Genomic DNA, 20,563 nt, shown 5'->3' with positions numbered 1-20,563 from the left:
CTTTTGTTCATGACTAGCCCAGTAAAAGTTCATGTCTTGTTAGGAATTTTTAGACAACACTGTAATATACCCTTATTGTTTTTCTTTTCCTAGAGAAGATGTCTTATAAGCTTTCTTCTAAACAGGCTTTCTTTTTCAAACAGATTTTGATTAGGGGTGGTTTCTGTAAATATATTTAACACAAAACCCAGCATCACTCCCTCTCTCTTCATATGAAAGAGACTGCTCCAAAGTAAGAGAAAAGGGGAACAGCAGAAGGCTTAGTTATGGAAATGACTGGAGTTTATTCCAGCTCATTACTCAGAAATGTATGGTCTGTATAAAATGAAGGATAAGCTGAAAATGCATACTAAAAAGTTGTAAATATCAGTCAAAATATCAGTAAATTAGTGGTAATAATAGTAAAGTAAAAATAAAGATTTGTTTGTATAGACACTTTATGACCCAAAAGCCTTTCCTGAGGGAATGAAATAAACTTGCATACTTTTAGTTAGTTTCATCCATCTGTCTAGTGAAGCAATCTCGTGGGTCAAGACTTCCATCATCTGTGTTTACTGTATACATAAGATAATAATTTGCAGCCCACAGCTTGATGTAGTCCTGTCTTTCATATCCAGATTCAGTAGTATGCATCCACAAAAATAACTTCGTGCAACACCTCAAAAGGAAAAACTTTTCTGAGAGTGGTGCACAGATCTAATGGTGAGGACAAAGCCGAGTAAGAATATTGCATCTGTTCAAAATTGCAAGTGGTACACAAATGAGCAAAATATGATCATATCTCTCCTTAACTATGTTATTACCAACTAAATACCCATTAAGGAAATCAGCACACTCATACGAAACACTGCAACCTGTAGTGACAGATGCAGAGTTTTGACAGTTGTCAGCTGACAAAAAGGTTTTAAAAGGGAAGAAGCTGTTTGCAATAGAGGTATGCTAAATTCCTCTGCCAAGCTTAGAGTCAGCTGTAGGTCCAGCATAGACCAATGAGCTCCTAGGTGGAGTGTAAGTCTGGCAGTATGCTTCTTGGCAATCTAAGCTAACCTACATGCCACACTCTCCAGGGATCGTAAATCAAGCTCTTTTTGGATAATGCTGAGCTGTTGGCAAAGGAAAACTGCTACAGAAAGCTTGTCTCGTGGCCTACACCTATCATCCAGCCTGGCCTTGGAGGAATGCGTTCAGCAGAGTGGGAAGAGATTTAGTAGTAGGAAAACCAACACACTAAACAACATCCGTTTTGTTGTGAAGAAGATTCCCAGGTATCAATCTATTATATTTTGTAATGAGTTCTTTGCAAAATACATCGCAAAGCATAAGCATTTACCTGGCTGACTAGATTTCCCTCTACCTCACATGTAACACAGATCTCCAAGAAGTTCTCCAAACCTACACACAGAGAATTTGGGGAGAAAAAAAATTTAAGCTGAAGAGGAAGATGAGAGAAGTATGACAATTAGAAACACATCATCATATCCTAAATTCATTTAAACAGTCCTTGCATATTGACACTAGAAGTATATGAGACATATCTAAATATATACATCACTGATGCTCTTCGTTTCTTCTTCATACCTACTTATTTCATTTCCTGTTCCTCAGCCACCAGCAGAATACTGCACTGTTCAGATGGCAAAGACTGCAGCTATATCAAAAATATAACACATATACAAAGCTTTACATGAGCCTTTTCAAGCTTTGGATTTTTTTTGCTTTTTCTTAATAAGATACTAATTATTTCTGGCCTTTCTTTTCTTTCCGGTTCCAACTGGAACTAGAAGGATGAGAGCACATACATTCCCAGAAATGCCCCTACAAAGCATCTACCAACAAGCCAGAACTGGGAAGTTTAAGAGAGGAAAACCTCTCATAGGACCTCCAGCCTAAACTTTGCTTTCTCAAAAGATTTAGAGAGCTTATATACTCTTTTGGATTATTTTGGGGATATCTATTCTAAGAAAACAACACCTCAAACATCCAAACCTTACAAGTTCCTCATCCATCACGGTGACTGTCTCCCTGGCTGTTTATAGCCATGAACACTGCTGCTGTTTATACAAGGGTCTGTACCAAAGGTGGTCCCTCATCCCGACAGCTTGCAATCCAAAATCATGGACTGATGCAACCAGTCACTAAAGAGACAAATAGGTCTTAGGAGGTATCATCATGAAAGGCAGATGTGTTGCTGTACTTTAATAATCCCACTGACTTTGTGGGATGAAGTCAATGAGGAACCGTGGCAGTTTCTGTGCCTCTGGCAGAGGTGGGAACAGTCGCTCCCCAATGGTACTGGTAGTCAGAAGAGCAATAGGAAGAGATCTACAGAACCTTATTAAGCAGCATTTTACCTTTATCACCTTTGCAAAATTTTCAAGGCTGACAATATAAGAACCACTGCATTCAAGAATTAGGGACAGATATAAGGTAAATGCTTACAAGAGTAAGAGATTAATAGTAATAATACTTCAGTATTAAGTGTTAAACTGGCTGCCCACCATGCAGCTCTCCAGAGCCGCACTCCGGAGTATCCCTTTCAAGATGAAAAAGACAGTGTTAACACCAAAAGTAAGACACATCCATATTATGCAGTCAGAAACGTTAGATTTTTAGATAGCCATGTTGGTGGATAGGAGGGGGACACGGCAGAAGCCCTGTAAATATATTCTGCTCATTCCCTGAAGCAAGAAACCTTGTGTTGAACCCACCAGCCTTCAACACAAGACATTAGATCATTTTGTTACATAAAGGGAGAGAGAGAGAGAACCAATGTCAAAAAAGACCAACAGAAATAATGTAGGGCAAAATTAAGACTGTTCCCAAAATAGTAAGGAAAGAAAAATGAGCCATCACAAATATTGAAGTTGCTTATATAGAGTTTAAAAATAAATTCTGGCATTTGTCCGAGTTCTTGGAAGGGACAAATAAAAACCAGCGCTTTGGATAATATTTATTGCTTGCAATGGCTACGGTGTCACAGCACAGTTTCATGCAGTATCTCCATTTCAGGGATGCATTTTGCCACAATTGACTACATACCTATCGGTCAAGCAGAGACACAGGCAGCACAACCTGCCCCAGTGCATTTAGCTGGAAATACCAGAGGTGGAAGCATCGTCCCAAACCAGCTTAAACACTCATCTATTCCCCCACGCCAGAAATATTTTGTGGGTTCAGGAAAGGCTTTGAAAATGCTGTCTCACGTGAGTAGGGTCTGCTCTGGTCTCCAGGAGAGGTCCTCACCCCTTGCTGAAGCCTGGGATAGTTTTTGCCATTGATTTCTATTGCCAGGGTTGCAGTGCTTGTGTTCTCTCAGCACAGATTGAGGACTGGGCTCCCAAATCTGGCTGTGCTCCAGGGCTCAGCCTCTCCATGCTAGCTCACAAATTTTGCTGCTGCAATTCGAGAGCGGATAGGGGCAGCTTTCATGGAAACAATCACATGGGTAACACAAGAAAATGGAAACCACCTCCTCCAACTCCCTTCCTGCAATCGAGCAGTGGATGGGTTGAACACTCACATGTGCCAGGGCCCCCACTGACATCTCCAAGTCACAGGGAGCTCATGGGTTGCCAATTATAGCTGCAGGGCTCAAGCCTCCTCTTCACCGTGAACTGCAGAGCTCACTGAATGGGGGCAAACCAGCAGCCTGTCCTGGGCAAGCTGCTTCTAGGGTGGGGGGTCATGCACCACAAAACAGGAACTAGACTTACTCACTTTCACAGGGGTAATATTTTTCATACAAAATTGGGTTTGTTACCATATGAATTTGTCAGGCTTTTGTACTTTACCAGGGCATGAAGCAAAGCACATAATCAAAAGAGTGATTCAGAACCACTCAGTGATCTGCTCAATGATTTAAAAGGAGTAGTTTATAGTTATTACGGTTGCATGAAACCACCTGTTTTCTCTGAATAAAGAAAATCCTTATGAGAAAACAATAACAAAAAATTTATAATTTTTCACTCTGGTCTCAAACACTTTGTACCTGAAAGACAGAGCAGAGTTTGAAGAGCAAAAATCAAAGTTTACAGGTTGTGCCACTCCAACACTGTTGCTGCTTGTGCACTTGCAGGAGCAACTGCGACTTTTTTAATTATTATTATTTAAGGACCGAAAACCTCAACACTTCCTAAAAACATTCTCAAAAGTCAGTTCTCAAAGCGTCCATGATGCACTGCCTGTCCCCAGTGAAAGGGAGAGATGCAAGAGGGTAAGAACTTCACATATATTTAAATACCGTGTTTTGTTGTTTTTTTTTTTACTCCTTGGAGCACAATGAAGTTTCTGGTTTTTCAATTTTCGCATCTTTTCTAGCTCCCAGAGCAAGAGCACACAAGCCAAATTTGCATGCAGAGTGATAGAGCTTAGTCTCTTACAAGGAAGGGATTTCAAAAGCCTTTCCGTCAGACCGTTGTCCCTATACACTTGGACTTCACCAAAACTTTTTCATGGCTAATGGTACGCTTCAGTTGGCGCTTTCTATATCCTAGCAGGTCAAAAATATAGGAAAGAAGGTATAAATTTAGCTAAGAGATACCCTGTTTTAACTTACATTCTTTGTTAGTTGTTTCTATTTTTACACTCTTTTCTTCTCACCAAAGTTACATTAATGTCAGTTCCCTTATAGTCAGTCTTGCCAAATGAGAAGCTGTGTGTCTGCTAATAGGATTAAAATTACTATGTCCTGACAAGTTTAACCAGTTGTATTTTTAACTTATTTTGTCATCTAAGGAAGTCTTAAGTGATGCAGTGTGTGTGCCAGAAGAAGGAAGTAGTAAATTTACTTTACTCTCACATTAGATTCCCTTAGATTTACAGCTAACTCTTAACTTTTCAGTCTAGAATTTAACACCAGACCTGGGTCTTCTCCCAGGACAAAAAAAAAGGCAATATAAACTATTGCAGGATTCTCTTCCTTTTCATTATTATTTGTTATTACAGTCAGGCAGTAATTATCACCCAGTCCTAGCCTTATGGTATTATGCACATTCACATATCACAGAGTAAAACATATTCAGTGCCATAAAACCCATGCATAAAAGCAGATAAAAATAGCTAGAACAACAAGATGACAATAAAATAAACCAACTTGCATAAAAAGCATGCAAAAGTCATTCATTATTAAGTATTTTTCAGTTTTTCACAGAAAAGAAATGTTCACAAATAATTTCAAGGAGGACTTTATTTACAAGAAACTGCTCGTGTTACGTACGAGAAGTCACGAACACCAACAGGTGCAACTTAGGCAGAAAAAGTGGTCAATAACTTGACAATAAAGGCAGACTAGAAGATCCTCTGGTGAAATTTTCTGTGAAACACTGAAGTTGCTACGTTACGTTCTTGGTGGAATTTGATCAGAGAAACCTCTTTGGTGCAGTAACACTGAGTTTTTGCTTAAGAATCAAACAGTTATGTTCTATGCAGCCTTTACAATATCCTCTTCTGAAAATCGTTCTTTTAAAGCTGTGTAATTCACATGCAACAGTACAAATTTTAACACCAGATGAAAACAAATGGCACATTACACTGTGAGCCAGCCAGAGGACGCCAACGGAAGAAACAAACCCTCAAAATTAGATTGCACATATTCCTAAAATTTGACTACTTTACCGCTTTGAGGATAGCTTTCAAAAGTACGCTTATTTTCAAAGATGATCCTTTTTTCAAAGCAAAAATGACCACTGAAAGCAAACACAGCAGCCACAAACATCTGATGGGCGAAAAGGCCATCGTAAAATCATGACACACCAAAGTGGAGAAGCACAAGCTAATGCAAGCCTAATGCATCCAATCCATAAGAACATCTTGTATATAAAGTCAGGAAACAAGCTCAAGCACGTGCTATCAGATCAAAGACATTGTGGGCAAGTAGAAAACAATTTGAACTCCCAGATAACTACCTATTTCAAACCTCCAGAGGAGCACAGCTATCGTAGGACAACTTTTTTAGTGTAGGACAACAGGTACAGAATATTAAACATTCCTTAAAATAACTGGGACTCCAGGAGAGGTCATGGAGCTCTACAAGGGGAATCGATAATTAAAATTATGCAACAAACTGGAAGCCTATGACCAGGGATGTAACTTTTGATCACCAGCACAACCATACCATCTCTAACTACCCCATTGTATATGGAAATGCCAGTGGGCACATGGGGGTGAGGGTAACAGCACAGGGTACACGCCTTTCCTCAATTGTTTCTGGACCTCAGGAGTTCAAGATTAATTCAGTTCCACAACTGAAGTTACACAGTGGGGGAGAAAGGGAGAAAAGGCATTTTCTGCCAAAAAAGCTCTATGCCTGCAACCTATTACTCCCACATTTTTTCAGACATATTGTCAGGCACTTTTGGTATGAATTAGGGCACTGGATTAGCATTATGTGTTGCCACCCAAACCAAACACAGCATCTGTAAGAGTCTCCCAGAGACTCAAGTCTGTTCCGACTATGAGGAGGTTTTAGGTTTGGAACACACCCAGAAGCCACAGCCAGCAAAATTAATTGTTTTCTTTTTAGACTAGAGAGGAGTTTTCTGTTGGAAGTTGCCTCCAATGTTTCCTGATGAAGTGCCCGGCTCACTCCTTCCTAAGGGTAGCAAAATGAAAGGGTGATAATTTTAGGCACTCCCCAGTTTGGACAGGATAAACCAACCGTGTACATGTGTGTGTCTAAGATTACCGCACAGACTGATATTCCTCCATGTGTTATAACAGGAAAACCACTAAGACAAACAAGCTGTTCCCTATTGTAATTTTCTGCAGCAATACTCTAGCATTAAGCGTATTCCCCCTAAGTGTAAATTTGTCCCAAAAAGGTACTAATAAACTTTTACAGCATCACGTGTTTAGTTTATAACACTCTGTACAAAAAACAAGCTTAGAAAGTTTCTAAAACGGTAGTGTTGCCTTCTTTGCTGCTTCTTTCCACCTGAGAAAACAAGCTCTTGGTTAACCAGGGGTGCCAGAGAAAGCAAAAATATTCCTATCCATCATTACCTGCCTTTTGGAATTACTTTTCCTAGCACAAAGTGCAGCACCTCTTTTATCTCTGTTTGGCCATTCACTTCCTAAAAGTGCCATCACTGGGAAATGCAATGACTCCTCTCAGAGAAAAGCCTCATGGACAGCCTCTCCAAACCGTGGGCTCTGGCATCCCCCTCCCTAAAAAAGCCATGCTCTGTCCAGGCCTAAATCTGCCCCTCCTGAGTCTCCAAAAGATTTAATCTGCAAATGAAATCTCTTTTTGAGGAGCTACAGTATCAGACGGAAACACATCAGTGGGCAGACAGTAAAGCCAGGCATACGCCTGCTACTGAATGCCTAAGAGCAGCAGTGAAGTGTCACGCTTCATTAAGACTTTACACGCAATAAAAGTAATTCTCAACTCTGTTAAAACTTGAGAAATATGTACTTTTGAGAGACTCTACTTGAAAAATAAATCATATTTCTTTCCCATTACGGAATATATTAAAGGGACAAGTTTATCAAAGGACTCAAGATTAAAAATTTGGATTCCTTTAGGGTTTAGCAGGAAACACTACAGTTTTTATAAAAGGCAGCTAAAAAGAAATAAAAGGCAGGCAAAGCAGAATTTCAGCAGCCACTGTGCTGTAAGTCTACTGACTAAGCCTCATTCAAGATGATATTTATTTAATTTGGGGAGCATAAAATCTCTCTACTTGGATTCATGAATGTGATTAACCAGGAACTTTGTCTGACAGCAGCTCCACCAGAGCAGCCAAGTTTCTGCCTGGGCCATAAACAACGTATTTGGCCTTTTTCATACATGCTGGCAAAAGTCAAAGAGCAACAGTGAACTAAACTAAAATTAGTTACCTTGCTAAAACTTGAAATGGGATAGGGGGTTTTTGGTTCATTGTTTTTATAATGGACAAGCTTCATACAGAGCAGAAAATACTCAAAAAGACACTCTCCAACCAGAAAGGAGACATTTTCCACCCAGTTCAGTTATATCATCTATCAATGTGAGGAGGAAAAAAAAAAAAAAAAGTGATTTCTTTAAAAACCTGGGAAGATGGGCAGAGGAGGGCATCTGGACAAAACCTCTGTCTTCAGCTCACAGCTGAAAACCTCCCACTGGCTTCAGGACACAAGACCCTTTGGGCTAGCAAACAGCCCTACTAGCTACATTGCCCAGTAAAAAGCCCCCAAACAGTTAATAGCACAATATCTGCTACAATTCGCTCTCCCATGTAGCTGCACTACCAGCCCTAGCAGATCTCACAGCACTTAACTACTTGCAGCATGGGTCCCCTCTGAAAGGATGCCTGCTAGTGCCACGCATATTTGGCAGCTTCATTTTGGCCACATTGTGCAGGACAGTTTTGAACTTGAGTGTAAGCTCACCCTTGAAAGACAATCTTACTTGCTCTTGGTGAACCTTGCAAAAACCTTTGGAAAAGCCAAAGACAACTCCAGGGTCATTAACAGTATTTAAATCTTGATACAGTTAATGCTCAGCTCAGAGATGTCAGTCTTCCCACCAACTTCTAATACTCTTTCTGGTACGTCTAAATCCCTGTACTTAAGAGGCAATGAAAAGGAACCCAGAATTATGCATCTAAAAACTGTTCTTCCCTTGCCCATATGAGCTACTCAGGAAAAAAAAAAATGCAGCTTCTCTTCTCCCTGGCTTATTTTTCAAGGTGAGACATCAGCTCTACACAGTGCCGGCCAGAGCATATCTGAAAGGAGAGGGTTGATGACTTTACAGAGTAAGGCAACAGAAAACACTATATTTATTTTGCTAAGATTTTATTTATTTTGCTCAGCTGGAGGGGAGGCAGGCTGTGCTAATAGATTACGAGCACACATTGCACAGTTTTGGAAAACAGAGTTGTTCCGGAAAGCATGCTTCTGTAAATAAATCCCTGTGCTTCATGATCATCCCACCTATCCCACAGCCCTTTAAGGCTGAACATATGCTATGACTGCATCTGGCTCAGCCTGACAGTTTCTCCAGTTGGCTCAGCAAAAGGGCAAAAAAAAAAAAGTTATATAAAACAACAAAAAGGAACAAACTCAAAGATATCAACTCTGCTCTTGGTCTTAGCGCTGAGTCTCACTGCAGTCGTCATTCCTGGCAAAACTACACAGCAGCTTTCGTCTTCCAGCAACGATAAACTTCCTGCTGCAGGCTGGAACAGGTCAGCGCTCCCTTTGTCTGTCCAGTGGTCCAAACCCTGTGAAATCCTAGATAATCATGACTAAGTTTTCATAGCTATTGCTGCTGTGAAAGTAGTCTCTGCTTCAAGCATTACCCCCTGACTTGCTCCAACTTCTCTCCTCTCCCAGGGAGAGGTGCGCAGGACCAGTCAGGTCACTACTGAGGGGAGCTGCACTTGCTAAAGGTCTGGTTTTCACTTCTTCCTCCGCAAAGCGGTAGTTATCATCCATGTCCAACACACGATCCATCGATCACAGCGCGAGCATCCGAGGAAAGGCCTTGCTAAAAGTGAGCAACCAAGCTGTGCTGAACCCCCCCCAAAAGGTTCTGTGTTGACAGTATGGGAGAAGCCAATCCCATTAAAAAAAAAAAACCAACACAAAACAAAAAACAACCTTCAAAATAAGCTCTTGAGTATCTCCAGCTGTATGTTTCTATCCTGTAACACCACCAGCCAAACCTTAACATAGAGATGTTAATTCACAGGCAGACAACTTTCAGAAGAAAGTACATCTTGCAAATGATCAAGATGATACCATCTCTACATCACACATGACTGCGAGACTGAGTGCTTTGCTACCCAGACTCTAGAAAAAAGCCAGATTACTATGAATTAAGAATGAGAGACTAATACATGCATCCCCCTCAGATGAGATCAAACAGCTACAGAGGGAGAAACAAGCACAACCACAGACAGTGACTAAAACTGACGAGCACTAGAGATGAAGTTGTGTGAGATCAGCAACCCAGAGTATCTTTAGAGACCTGAGGTAACAGTGATGCATAGCAGACAAAGACCAGGAACATACTTACAAAAAGGCAATTTTTTGCTACAGAATTCAGCAGTGAACAAAACATAGCTGTGCAATTTCTGTTGAAAAGGCAGCATTTTATTGCAAACCTACCTGTACAAACACAGCACAAGATCCTCACTGACATGCTGTTATGAAAAGCCTTTGGTATCACCACTCCTCTGTTGCTTCTCAACCCCATCCTCCCCATGAGCTATGGCCGGATCCACTAAGAGTTAATACGATGAGCAACATGAGACTGCTTAAAACAACCAGACAGTCACCAAGATAAAGATCTCTGGAAAATATAAATGCTGTGTCTGGTTTAATCATGTGCCAGGACTGCTGATGGTGTTTGAAGCCATTACAACGTTCACTCTGCACACAGACAGCAGTGACTGGTAGCAACACGCAGCCCAGCTGGCTGGCCCGAGGTGGGCTAAGAGACCAGACAGTGCTGCTTTAATAAATGCAGGAATCGTACAAAGGGCTTTCACCATCATCACCATTACACCTTTGTGATAAATCAAGGAAGATGAGATTTGACCCTGCATAAATCTGCAGGCACAATGTGCTTTGCTGTCTGCATCAAATTCTTTTGTCCTATCCAGAGGTAAATCTATCCTAAATATTAGGGGAGCCCACATAAGCAGGAGGCAACCACAGCAGTTACTGGAAAGGGGAAACAATGTTTCCTCAGAGTCAATGCCCTGATCACAGCAAGTCTTAAACACACAGCTCAAGTCTTCTGAGCACCATCAGATGAGTGCAGTTCCCGAGAGAAAACTCTACATTTCAGCTGCAGGCCCAGGTATTAAGATTAAGGAGACACTTGTAAAGCATCTAACCCCATTTATTTTCTTCATCTTCTCTATTTCTACTTTTTCTTTCTTCTTCTCCTCTTAGTACCAATTTCCATTTTCTCATGTTTATGTTTGCCATTCCTTCTACCAAAAAACCAAATCCGTTTTAAAAAAAAAAAAAAGCTAATCAGATTTAAACTTTTGCTTCATTTTCCTCCAGCAAAAATGACAGACAGTTACCACATAACGTACTTATCTGCTGTTAGTAGTTTTATCACCATTGAAGGAGAGAAGGTCTGTAGTGGCAGCACTATCATCTCCAGATGTCTGGAGGAGGAACTGTCCAGCAGCAAAGCACCTCCTGAGAGATGGCAGGGATCAGCTACGCACTGACACGAGAAAACCAGCGATGCTCCTGAACGTTTCAGTTAATAGCCACTTGCACCAGCTGTCCATTTTCTACTGAATACATCAGTCAAACCTCCAAAGGTTGTTTAAATTAAAACAAATGCAGCTTTTCCAGATGACACCTGAGGCGCTGTGAGTATCGGAATTACTGTCTATGTATACTAAAGAATTAAAGTTTCTTAACTAGAAATCAACAAACAGGTTCCAATGAAGGGGGGGGGAAGTCAGAAAACTGCATCTCTCCTCTACTTCCTCACACCCACTACAAAACCAAACTCAAAGCATTTTGAAGTCCCAAAGCATTTCCATTTCATTCTCTGTTCTCAACCAGAAAAACACATTTTCTCATGAACTACCATAATTCTAGCAACTTGAGCTGTAATTTGGTAGCCTGCCTTGTACAAGATCAAGTTCTGAGCTACACATATCCTACAAACCTTCTGAGATCCACTTCTCAGTCACACAGTTATGAGGAAAGAAAGATTTTAATACTCAAACTCAGTAGCAGCAGTAAGAACAGTAGCTCCTGTCCTGAGAGAGAGGGAACCACAAATAGGAAAGAAGTCATGCTGAAAGCATTGACACTTATCAACTGCAAAACGATTTAATGAGTATCCCTGTCAGTTTCTTTCCAGACTGCAACTCTTCTAGTGCTCAGTTTCACTGGGGTCTCTTGAGATCAAATCTGTCAAAAGAAATTGCAGCAAGCTTGTATAGGTCTAGTTTTTTCACGACTTTTCTCAGTCCTTCTATTTTATGCCTCCAGCATGCTAGAACTACATGTTGGTAAGACAATGTCATCCAGCAAGGCCTGGCACAGGCTTTCATTTAACGTAACCTATGGAGCTCTGCTGTGTGCCATTTGGACTGGACACCTTGTTTACCTAGTAGGGTTTGTCAAGCTAGCACATGAGGTCATGCACAAATCCAAACAGTTTCTCTATCCTTGATCACAGGCAGTCCAGAACTGACATCCTCATGTTACTGTATAAACCTATTTGTCACCAGGGATTCAAATGAACAATAATAAAGTGAACAGATTAAGGATACAAGTGCAAACAACTCGATTTGCCACGGAGGCAAATTCATCAGGAGTACAGTAAATAAAAGGAAAGAGGAATGCCTAAGTGAAATACCTCGTATATTTTAAGCCCACATCTTTTATCACCCCTTCCATCACAAAACTACGCAATCAAGGAGATTTCCAGTTGGAGTTTGGGGAGTTTTTTTGGTTTTCAGGGTTTTTGTTTTTGTTTTACTAGCTGTTACTCAAGGATAGCAGTGAAAGATCATGACCCCATTTCCACTCCTCCAGAGTCTGCAGGGCTCTCTTTGATGTTTCTAATGTCATGTAGCCTCGTGGATCGTATCACCTTTCCCATGAAAGCACAGGGATTATCTTTCTCCACTACGTTGCATTCTCCCTTACACGAACAAATGACACTTCCTGCTATTCTTCCAACTGTGAAAAATAGCTGCTTATATCATATAGAAAGCCAGTAGCCTTGTTTGTTAACCAGCTGTTTTGCTTTAAGTTGTTGGTAGTTTTTAAACATGTTTAAACATTTCTCTTTTCTATAAAAATCAAATTTCCCAGGAGTTTTCCAGAAAAATAGTTCTTACCTTTGCATTCCCAACATCAGCTAGAAATGCTACAATAAATTAAATAGTTTCCTGGGCATATGTAGCCCTTTAATGAGTTCTGTGTAGTACCCAAAAACTACAACAGGGCTAGCGTGAAAGCAATCCTTATTGGGTTAAGATAGAAAGGCATATGGCTCTTTTTCATCCAGATTCAATACATTAAAGCCTACGCAGATGTGCTCATTTGAGAAAGACCAGAATTAGTAAACTCAGAGCCATATTTTCAAGTAATGGTAATCTCATAGGTCTAAATTTTCTTTAACAAGCTTTTCCACAGCAGAAAGCAAAGGTTGTTCCAGAAACAAAAAAAAACATGGAAGATATCTAGTCTCTTCCCAGAGATCCACACAACTTAACAGGACAGTGTTTCCTCCTTGGTGATCCCTATATTTATTTATTTTATTTTCTCTCAACAGCCATGCACAAAATGTTGATAAAGTCAAAGGATTAATTTTATCTCCCATTGTCACAGTTTTTAGGTACAAAGAAGCTTCTTGGAAAAGTTAAACATTTAGGGATGTCTGGACTTGCTGGATTCTCAAAATAAGACAGTCCCAAGTGATATCCATTGAATTTAGGTCACACTCATCTATGGGAATATGTCCTTCAGTAAGGAGGATATGCAACTCGCCACACAACCATACTTCCCACTAGACTGGCGATACAGATTAGTACTTGTAAGACATATGTAGTTTAAAAGATAGATCTCCTTCCTATATAATTTTAAAATCCATTTTATAAATTTCTTAGCTGAGAAGAAAACTATTGTGCTTACTTTGCAAACAGAATGGCATCTGGGTGACATTTCTTCAACAACAGCTGCCAAGCAAAGATAACTACAGTCCTAGCAGACCTTGGACGAACAGTTTGTCACAGGAAGAACAGGCCCTTTCTATGTCCCCAGCATGTCTGGAAAGCAGTCTCTGCATCCCTAGGACCATGACACGTGAAATTAAGTTATCCCCCTGCTATTTTCAAGCTGAGATGGAATCCAGGGTGCTCTTCAAAGCGAAGAGCCCAATTGCTTCAGGACAGATCCCACGTTATCCTGCCATTCCCATGCACATTGCATCACCAGCCCCTTGTGCATTCAGACCTTACACAAAACTAAACACTAAACCTACTGCTCCTGCCAAAACAAAACTTTGCCTCCTTATTTTGAGTATAACAAGTGTAGCAACAAACCAAGCCAAAAGAAGAAAGAAATCCCCCGCAAATGCGCCTGATCAAAAGTAAATAAAATACATATTCCTGGCACCAGGTCTTGAAGGCCCGATGGTGCTCAGACTGACAAATCATGCCAAGCATGAAGTTCTGAGCTTCCACCCAAAAAACTTCATCCACCTGTCAGGAAAACAAAGAACATCCGAAGCCAAGTAGCACCACTTTAATTAAAAAAAAAAAAAAGAGTGGAATTGCAGTGAGGCCAACGTAAGTAAGGATGGGAATGAACTGACCTTGACATATGCTAGGTAATGCTCGCACTTTTCCTGCATGTATGACAGTTGTAACTTCTCTGTGACCTGCCCCGCTGTCTCTCCAGAAGTCACAAAGTAAACTCTGGGTTGCTGGCTCTTTTCCTTCTTTGCCACATCAGCAGTCAAGTTATAATTCAAACCTGTTTTAAAAAGGAAGAAGAAGAAAACAAAGGATGTCAGTGAACAATAGTTATTTTCTAGCCACCTATCAATGGATCCTGTTGCCCCCGGGGGCATGTGTGCTTGAAGAAAGGTCAACCCTTGCAGGCCCTCAATCAATCAGTAAGCTTCCTGTGGCTGCACAAAAGCAAATCCAGTCACTAACCTACTCCCAGGTTTTGTGTCGCTACGTTCCCAAGCCTATCCTTTCCCATAGGAAATGGTGTGTAAAGATACATCTAGACACGCACACTTAATTAAAAAAAGAAAAGAAACAAAAGATGCTTAAACGATGTTGCTAACAGAAAAAGCAAACCCACAACACAAACAACAAGAGCAGAAGCCTCAAGCTTTGTCTTCCTTCTAGAACAGCACAAACCATGCAAATGTCAACCAGGATGTGGTACTTCCTGACAATTCCTTTTGTTGATTTGCAGTCATCTTAGCATTTAGACCTTTAACTAGAGGTTGCTGCCTTGCACTCAGTATCTCCCTTTTAGATGTTACACATCCCTGGCAGTTTACAGAAGACATACCCAGAGACTAATGAGCTGTATCTCTGTAAATCCTGTTTCCTGCTGTTCTACAGGATAGGTAGCTTAACACAATCAGTTGTTTTGTGACTGGATATATTTGTGTCCAAAAGAAAACTTATTTGTTACCTAAAGTAGTTGTACAGTGATTGAATAATCCGAGCTAGCTATACCTTTCCTTTTGGTAAATGCAACAACAACCTGAGCAATGAAACTGCAACAGAAGCACGAATGCTTGTTCTGCTGCTTTCTACAGACAAGAGAAACACTGGCTGTGAGATCCTTTCACTCATCACAGACCACGGCCTGTATTGATTTCAGCTGTTATCAAGGCAATAATGGGAATACCATGAGATGGCTCACCATAAATGGCTTAATTAGTTGATAAACTTCCTAAATGACAGCCAGCACCAGCTCCTGTGCTGACTCATTACATATGTAGGATGTTTGCCAAATTACTGCTTTGGCTTTTATTTAAGTCCCAAGTGATTGATGCCAGATAATATGCTCCCCATAAATGTAAAATTCTTTTAAGCCAGAATTTTATAAACTATCAATGTAAATGTTTTCAACTGTTATCAATGTAAATGTACACTGTTCCTGCACTGAGGTCTTCTATACCAAATTTCAGCAAGGGGTCTTTGCTGGGTTTTGTTGTGTTTTTATTTGGTTTTGTGGTTGTGGGTTTTTTAAATCTATGAAAATCCTAATCTCTCTAAATTAACACTGCTGCCAATGCTATCACCTCCAATCATTTCTCCACCAAAATTTCACTACTTTGAAGAATTTATTTAATTATATTGTAAAACTTGGTGCAAAAGTATCTGTGAACATTCATAATTCACATAATTCAAGCCAACCTCACTACCATTTGCAGTCTTGCATTCTGATGAAAACCACACTCAAAAGTTCACGCAAAGCAACCCGAGATACACCCTAGGTAGTAAGAAAAGCAACAGCTGAGAAATCAGCCTAACTACCATCACAGGGCTTCACCTGAACATTTTTCCTTGCTTTTGGCAGAATAACTTGCTTAGAAGGATAATGCCTTGAAAGCGTTTCAAACTCTGACAAGCTCAGCACCAAAAACTCTCACTTAAGTGGTGTTTGCTCAGTCCCACTAAAGAGCACCACCTAAACAGAAAAACAGGGTCTAGCCTGTTTAAAATCCCAGCAGTCTCTTTCTTAACTTTTTTTTTCTTTTTTAAAGTGTGCACATCCCACACCCAATTGTCTCCCTTCCGCTTTCAAGACCTCACATGCACACACGCATGCTGAGATCTGCACCAGCGTCCCAAGAATAAAGACAAGAAAATCCGTTAGCAAACCTAGGCCCTGCGTAGGCAGAGGCAAAAAGCCCCGCAGGGAGACGCAGCCCTCTTCAAAGGAGGAGCACCAAAGGAAGGCAGGGCTGCAGAGCCTGCAGGGGCGCCTGGGGAGGCTCAAAGGCTCTCCAAAGAAAACACAACGTATTACGGACACTGAACAATTCCTCGCTCCAGGCGCGGAGAGGCATCCCAACATAAGCCCCGTACCAGGCCTCGGAGCAAAACGATCCCAGCTACTGTCTCTCCGAAACAGCAGTGGATGTTTTCAATCAAGCAGCACAGTTCCTGTCCTCCCCCCCACCTCCCCTTTATTTTGACAACTTGTTTCTATGTTATATCCAATGATGTCACATCAGTGGAAAAAATGAAATATCATGAGTAAGGTTTTTTTTTTTTCCCCTCCCCAGCTTCATCGCTTCCAAAAAGCAACCAGGGTGGGGAGATAACTGGCCAAACTTAGCTGCTGGTGGTGTAAGCTCCTCCTGCTCATTCTAGTAGGAGATCGGGAGGCAAGTTTTCGCTAGCAAATTAACTCTTGCAGGTAACGCCTTCAAATATTTGTCCATCAGCTTTAAGCCCATCTGGTTAGAAATGTTTCTGGGGATCTGCCCACCCAACCTCACACGATCAAAATAAAACTCTGGCATGGATTTGGTGAGCTCAGATGAAGGGCATGATTTTTCTAATGACTATTCCTTTTCCATAACTAAAGTTAAATGCCTAAAAGCTTCGATAACAGCTCCCTCTGAGAAATTTTCGGTCATACCTGCAAGAGGACCGCCAGCCAGCAGACCAGGCGAGTTACTTCAGCCAGTAACAGACAAACCAAGTAAATGGCAGAAGCATTTTATAATGGATTTTCATCCTAAGTGGCACATAGGTACTCATGATGCAAGAGTCGTCCCCTCACAGGGCTGAAGGCAGCCCTGAAGCAGAGAGGAGTGAGGAAGGATTGAAATCCGTCAGCAGTATCCCATGAGCTAAAATGGGAATAGCAGCTGGCTGTGCTAATGGAGGGGTTACACACCCCAAGCTGCCCGGTGCATCCCTTTGCTGCCCACTCAGATGGTGCTACAGCACAAAAAAAGCAGGCGGCCAAATGCTCAGCAGGAATAAGCACATCCTTAAGTGCTTGTTAAACTACTAGCTATAGTAGTGATTTGCGGGGGGGGGGACGGGACGGGGAGGCACCACATGGAGAAAATTAAGAACTTACTAAATAATAACAAAAAGCCATTAGAAGAGGAATGTGTTTCTTTGTCTTCTCTACCAGTAATTATGAGGAGAAAATAATTCATGAACTTTGCTTGCAGAGAAAATTCTTAAGTAAGAAAAGTATTTTATAAAATTGCCCTAGCTAATGACAACATACATAGGACATTCCCCCCATCCTCTCCCAAAAAGCTTTCCTTTTCCCCTTACTTCAAACTTTGTTTGAAATCCTTTCTCATAGTGCTGTCCCTAGCTTCCAAGTAGGGAGTCATCCTCACTGCTCTGGGCATACACTGAACAACACATCCATACAGCATCCCAGCATCCCCGCATCCAAGTGGACTGGAAAAATGAGAGACAGACAGCAATAATACTCCTGCACCAAACTACAGCAGGATACAGGTAAGAAGAGGAGTGGCCACTTCCATCAGGTTTTGGATCAGGTGTGTTTCTTCAGTCCTAGAAACATATCCTGATAGAGCGAAAATGTCAAGCAGCCCATTATTCCACACTAAATCTCACACCAGTCTTTCAGGCAACAGTATTTGGGACATGAAGACTACCCTAGAAATGGATCAACACACAAGCAACGCACACCTGAAGTGAACAGTACAAGAGAAACTTTGAAGAAGTTTCTAACACATCTGCCTAACTCTAGCCAAATGCCCAAACCCCTTCATTTCATAGCCACTTAAAATTCACCTAATTCTTACACTGGCACTATTATTACTATTATTGTTGCTGTTGTTGTTGAGGAAATTATCCAGACTGTGGGCACAAGTTTATTTCCATTCTCCTGCAGGGATGAATGCAAAAGCAGCGCTTGATGCACAGAGATGCCAGAGCCTCTGTTTTCTTGCCCTGGTCACTCAATAGTGCATGGTCTGAACAGGCTGAAGCCTGCTCATCCAGGCTAGGAAAGGCCTTTCTCTCATCCCTGCCTTTCCTGCAGATACAGAGACCCCAGGAGAGACAAAGCATTGGCCCCTCAAGTGAGGGAGGAACAGCCTGAGTGAGATTCCAAGGTGAAAGAGTGAAAACTTAAAATGTCGTATTTCTCACACATCCAAGATGTATCAGAGGCTTTCTCTATTGGTGGGTGTATGACTAGATGCTCAGCTCTCCAGCAAGTGTGGAGGCAGAGCAAAGGGTCAGACAATGCCTGGCACATAGTGCAGAGCACATGCTTCACTTGGGCATGGCTCTTTGTTCAGACAAAACGATTTCAGCAATAAATTCATACTGCTGAAGACCGTAGTCTGCAAACAGTACCCACAAAATGGATGGAAATTATACTGTCATTGGCAGTATCAAGAAGTATCAATAAACACAGATCCTCAGATAGCTGTTACACGACCAGTAGTATTGCAACTACCACTAGAAGAAAAGGAAAAAAAAAAAAAAAGGAGGGTGGGGAAGGTTTATATGCAAGTGTGAGGCAGTGCTAGACGAAGAGAACTTTCCTTCACACACCAGTTAACAAAATAACCACATGTTCAAATAAGCATTGAAGACACATATTTGCCACAGAATAATGCTGCCTGCGTGTTCAGCTTGACTTTCTAAACCTTGTGTAGTAGGCGACCAACTTCAGCTGCCCAAAAGCAAGAGCGACGCCCAGCCTTTCACCAGTAAGCAGCAGTCTTGAGCGACGGTGCTGACAAGCCTTGGGGGAGCGGCATTCTCAGTCAGCACTGTGTTCTCGTCGTCTGACTTAACAGACCGCTCCCAGATATTCAAAGTTGAGACAATTCCAACACTTTTAGCCACAAAACTTTGACGTAGCATTCCAATACCTCCATATGCCTTTCAGAGTATGAACTGGACAACGATGTACTTAGAGAGATATTCTTTTTTTTTCCCCCACATTTAACTACACAGGAGAGGAACCATTGCAATATTTCCATGAATTTTTCCACCCTTTGTTAATTGATACTCTTCAACTGCAACGTAATTAAAATGGCCTGACTGTTAGATTACAAACTGAAAGGTTATTTGAGATATTTTATCCAAACCATATCCCCAAGGGGTTTTATACAGTCAGATAGTTCTAGCTGCAATGTTTTCAAGATAAATCACTTTGCTAGAAGCATTGTATAAAAGGACAATGGCTGGAAGTTTTATAATCATCTACTTAATAGTAAAAAAATTCCTTGTAATGTGATGGATGTTACTTGCCAAAGAAGATGCACATGTGCCTTCACCACAATAAATCATCGGGAGTACAGTTTGTATGACAACACAGAGCAATTCAGCTGGCTCTTACAAGACATAATGAAGCAAGAAGATAGGTCTTTTGCAAACGAGGGGAACAGATATTTAGATTGGAAAAAAAGGCAGCTCACTTCTTAGCCACAGGTCCAGAGATATGAAATTAAAACAAAGGAAACATTTTAAACAGTATCCACAGGAACATAAGAAAACCTAGATATTCAGAAAATCTATTCAGTGATTTTCAGAAAGGAATTAACACCCCTGGAGCACTCAGAGGTAAGTGTTTTCTTAACTGACAGAGTAGCAGGCAGTACAAAACATACTTTATCAAAGCATGTATTTGTCTGCTGAGAGTCATCATTTACAGGGAAGGAAAAAGTGCAAAAATAGAAACCGAAGTCTCAATTGCACCAATATGTTAGAATCCAGAGGAATCTTAAATTTAGTAACTCCACTTTTTTGAGCTGTTCAGGTCACAAAGTGACAAGCTGCAGAGAGCAACTTCAACAAGCAGCTTGTAGTTCTCACTCTGTGTGAATGGCAGGAGGAGTAGCAAGAAGCCTTTTTCTTCTCTGACTCTCATATGTAGCAGGCTCTGCATACTGGGATGCACAGATGCAACTCTCACCCTTCTCGATTAGCAGCTCACAAAGGCTGGGGCACAGAGCAGGAGGAGGCACTGCTTCCCCCAGCTCCTCACCAGACGCATTGCAGAGACGCAGCACACTGTGAGGCTGAGATATCTTCCCTGAGCAACACACTGCAAGTCCTCTGCCATTCCTAAAGCATGGCGAAGGTAAAAC

General features: G+C 41.2%; 1 protein-coding gene across 2 annotated transcripts in view; it reads right to left on the bottom strand.

The window, feature by feature from the left end:
* Window positions 1-20,563, bottom strand: part of ITGA9 (integrin subunit alpha 9) — a 226,437-nt gene that overhangs the window by 158,827 nt on the left and 47,047 nt on the right. For both annotated transcript variants that reach the window (XM_072853606.1, XM_072853607.1), the window contains exon 15: window positions 14,294-14,454. In XM_072853606.1, the coding sequence (XP_072709707.1) occupies window positions 14,294-14,454 (161 nt within the window). The remainder of the gene's footprint in view (window positions 1-14,293; window positions 14,455-20,563) is intronic.

This window comes from Ciconia boyciana, chromosome 2 (genome assembly GCF_034638445.1).
Source record: "Ciconia boyciana chromosome 2, ASM3463844v1, whole genome shotgun sequence".
NCBI lineage: Eukaryota > Metazoa > Chordata > Aves > Ciconiiformes > Ciconiidae > Ciconia > Ciconia boyciana.
This window is presented reverse-complemented; position numbering and strand designations above follow the sequence as displayed.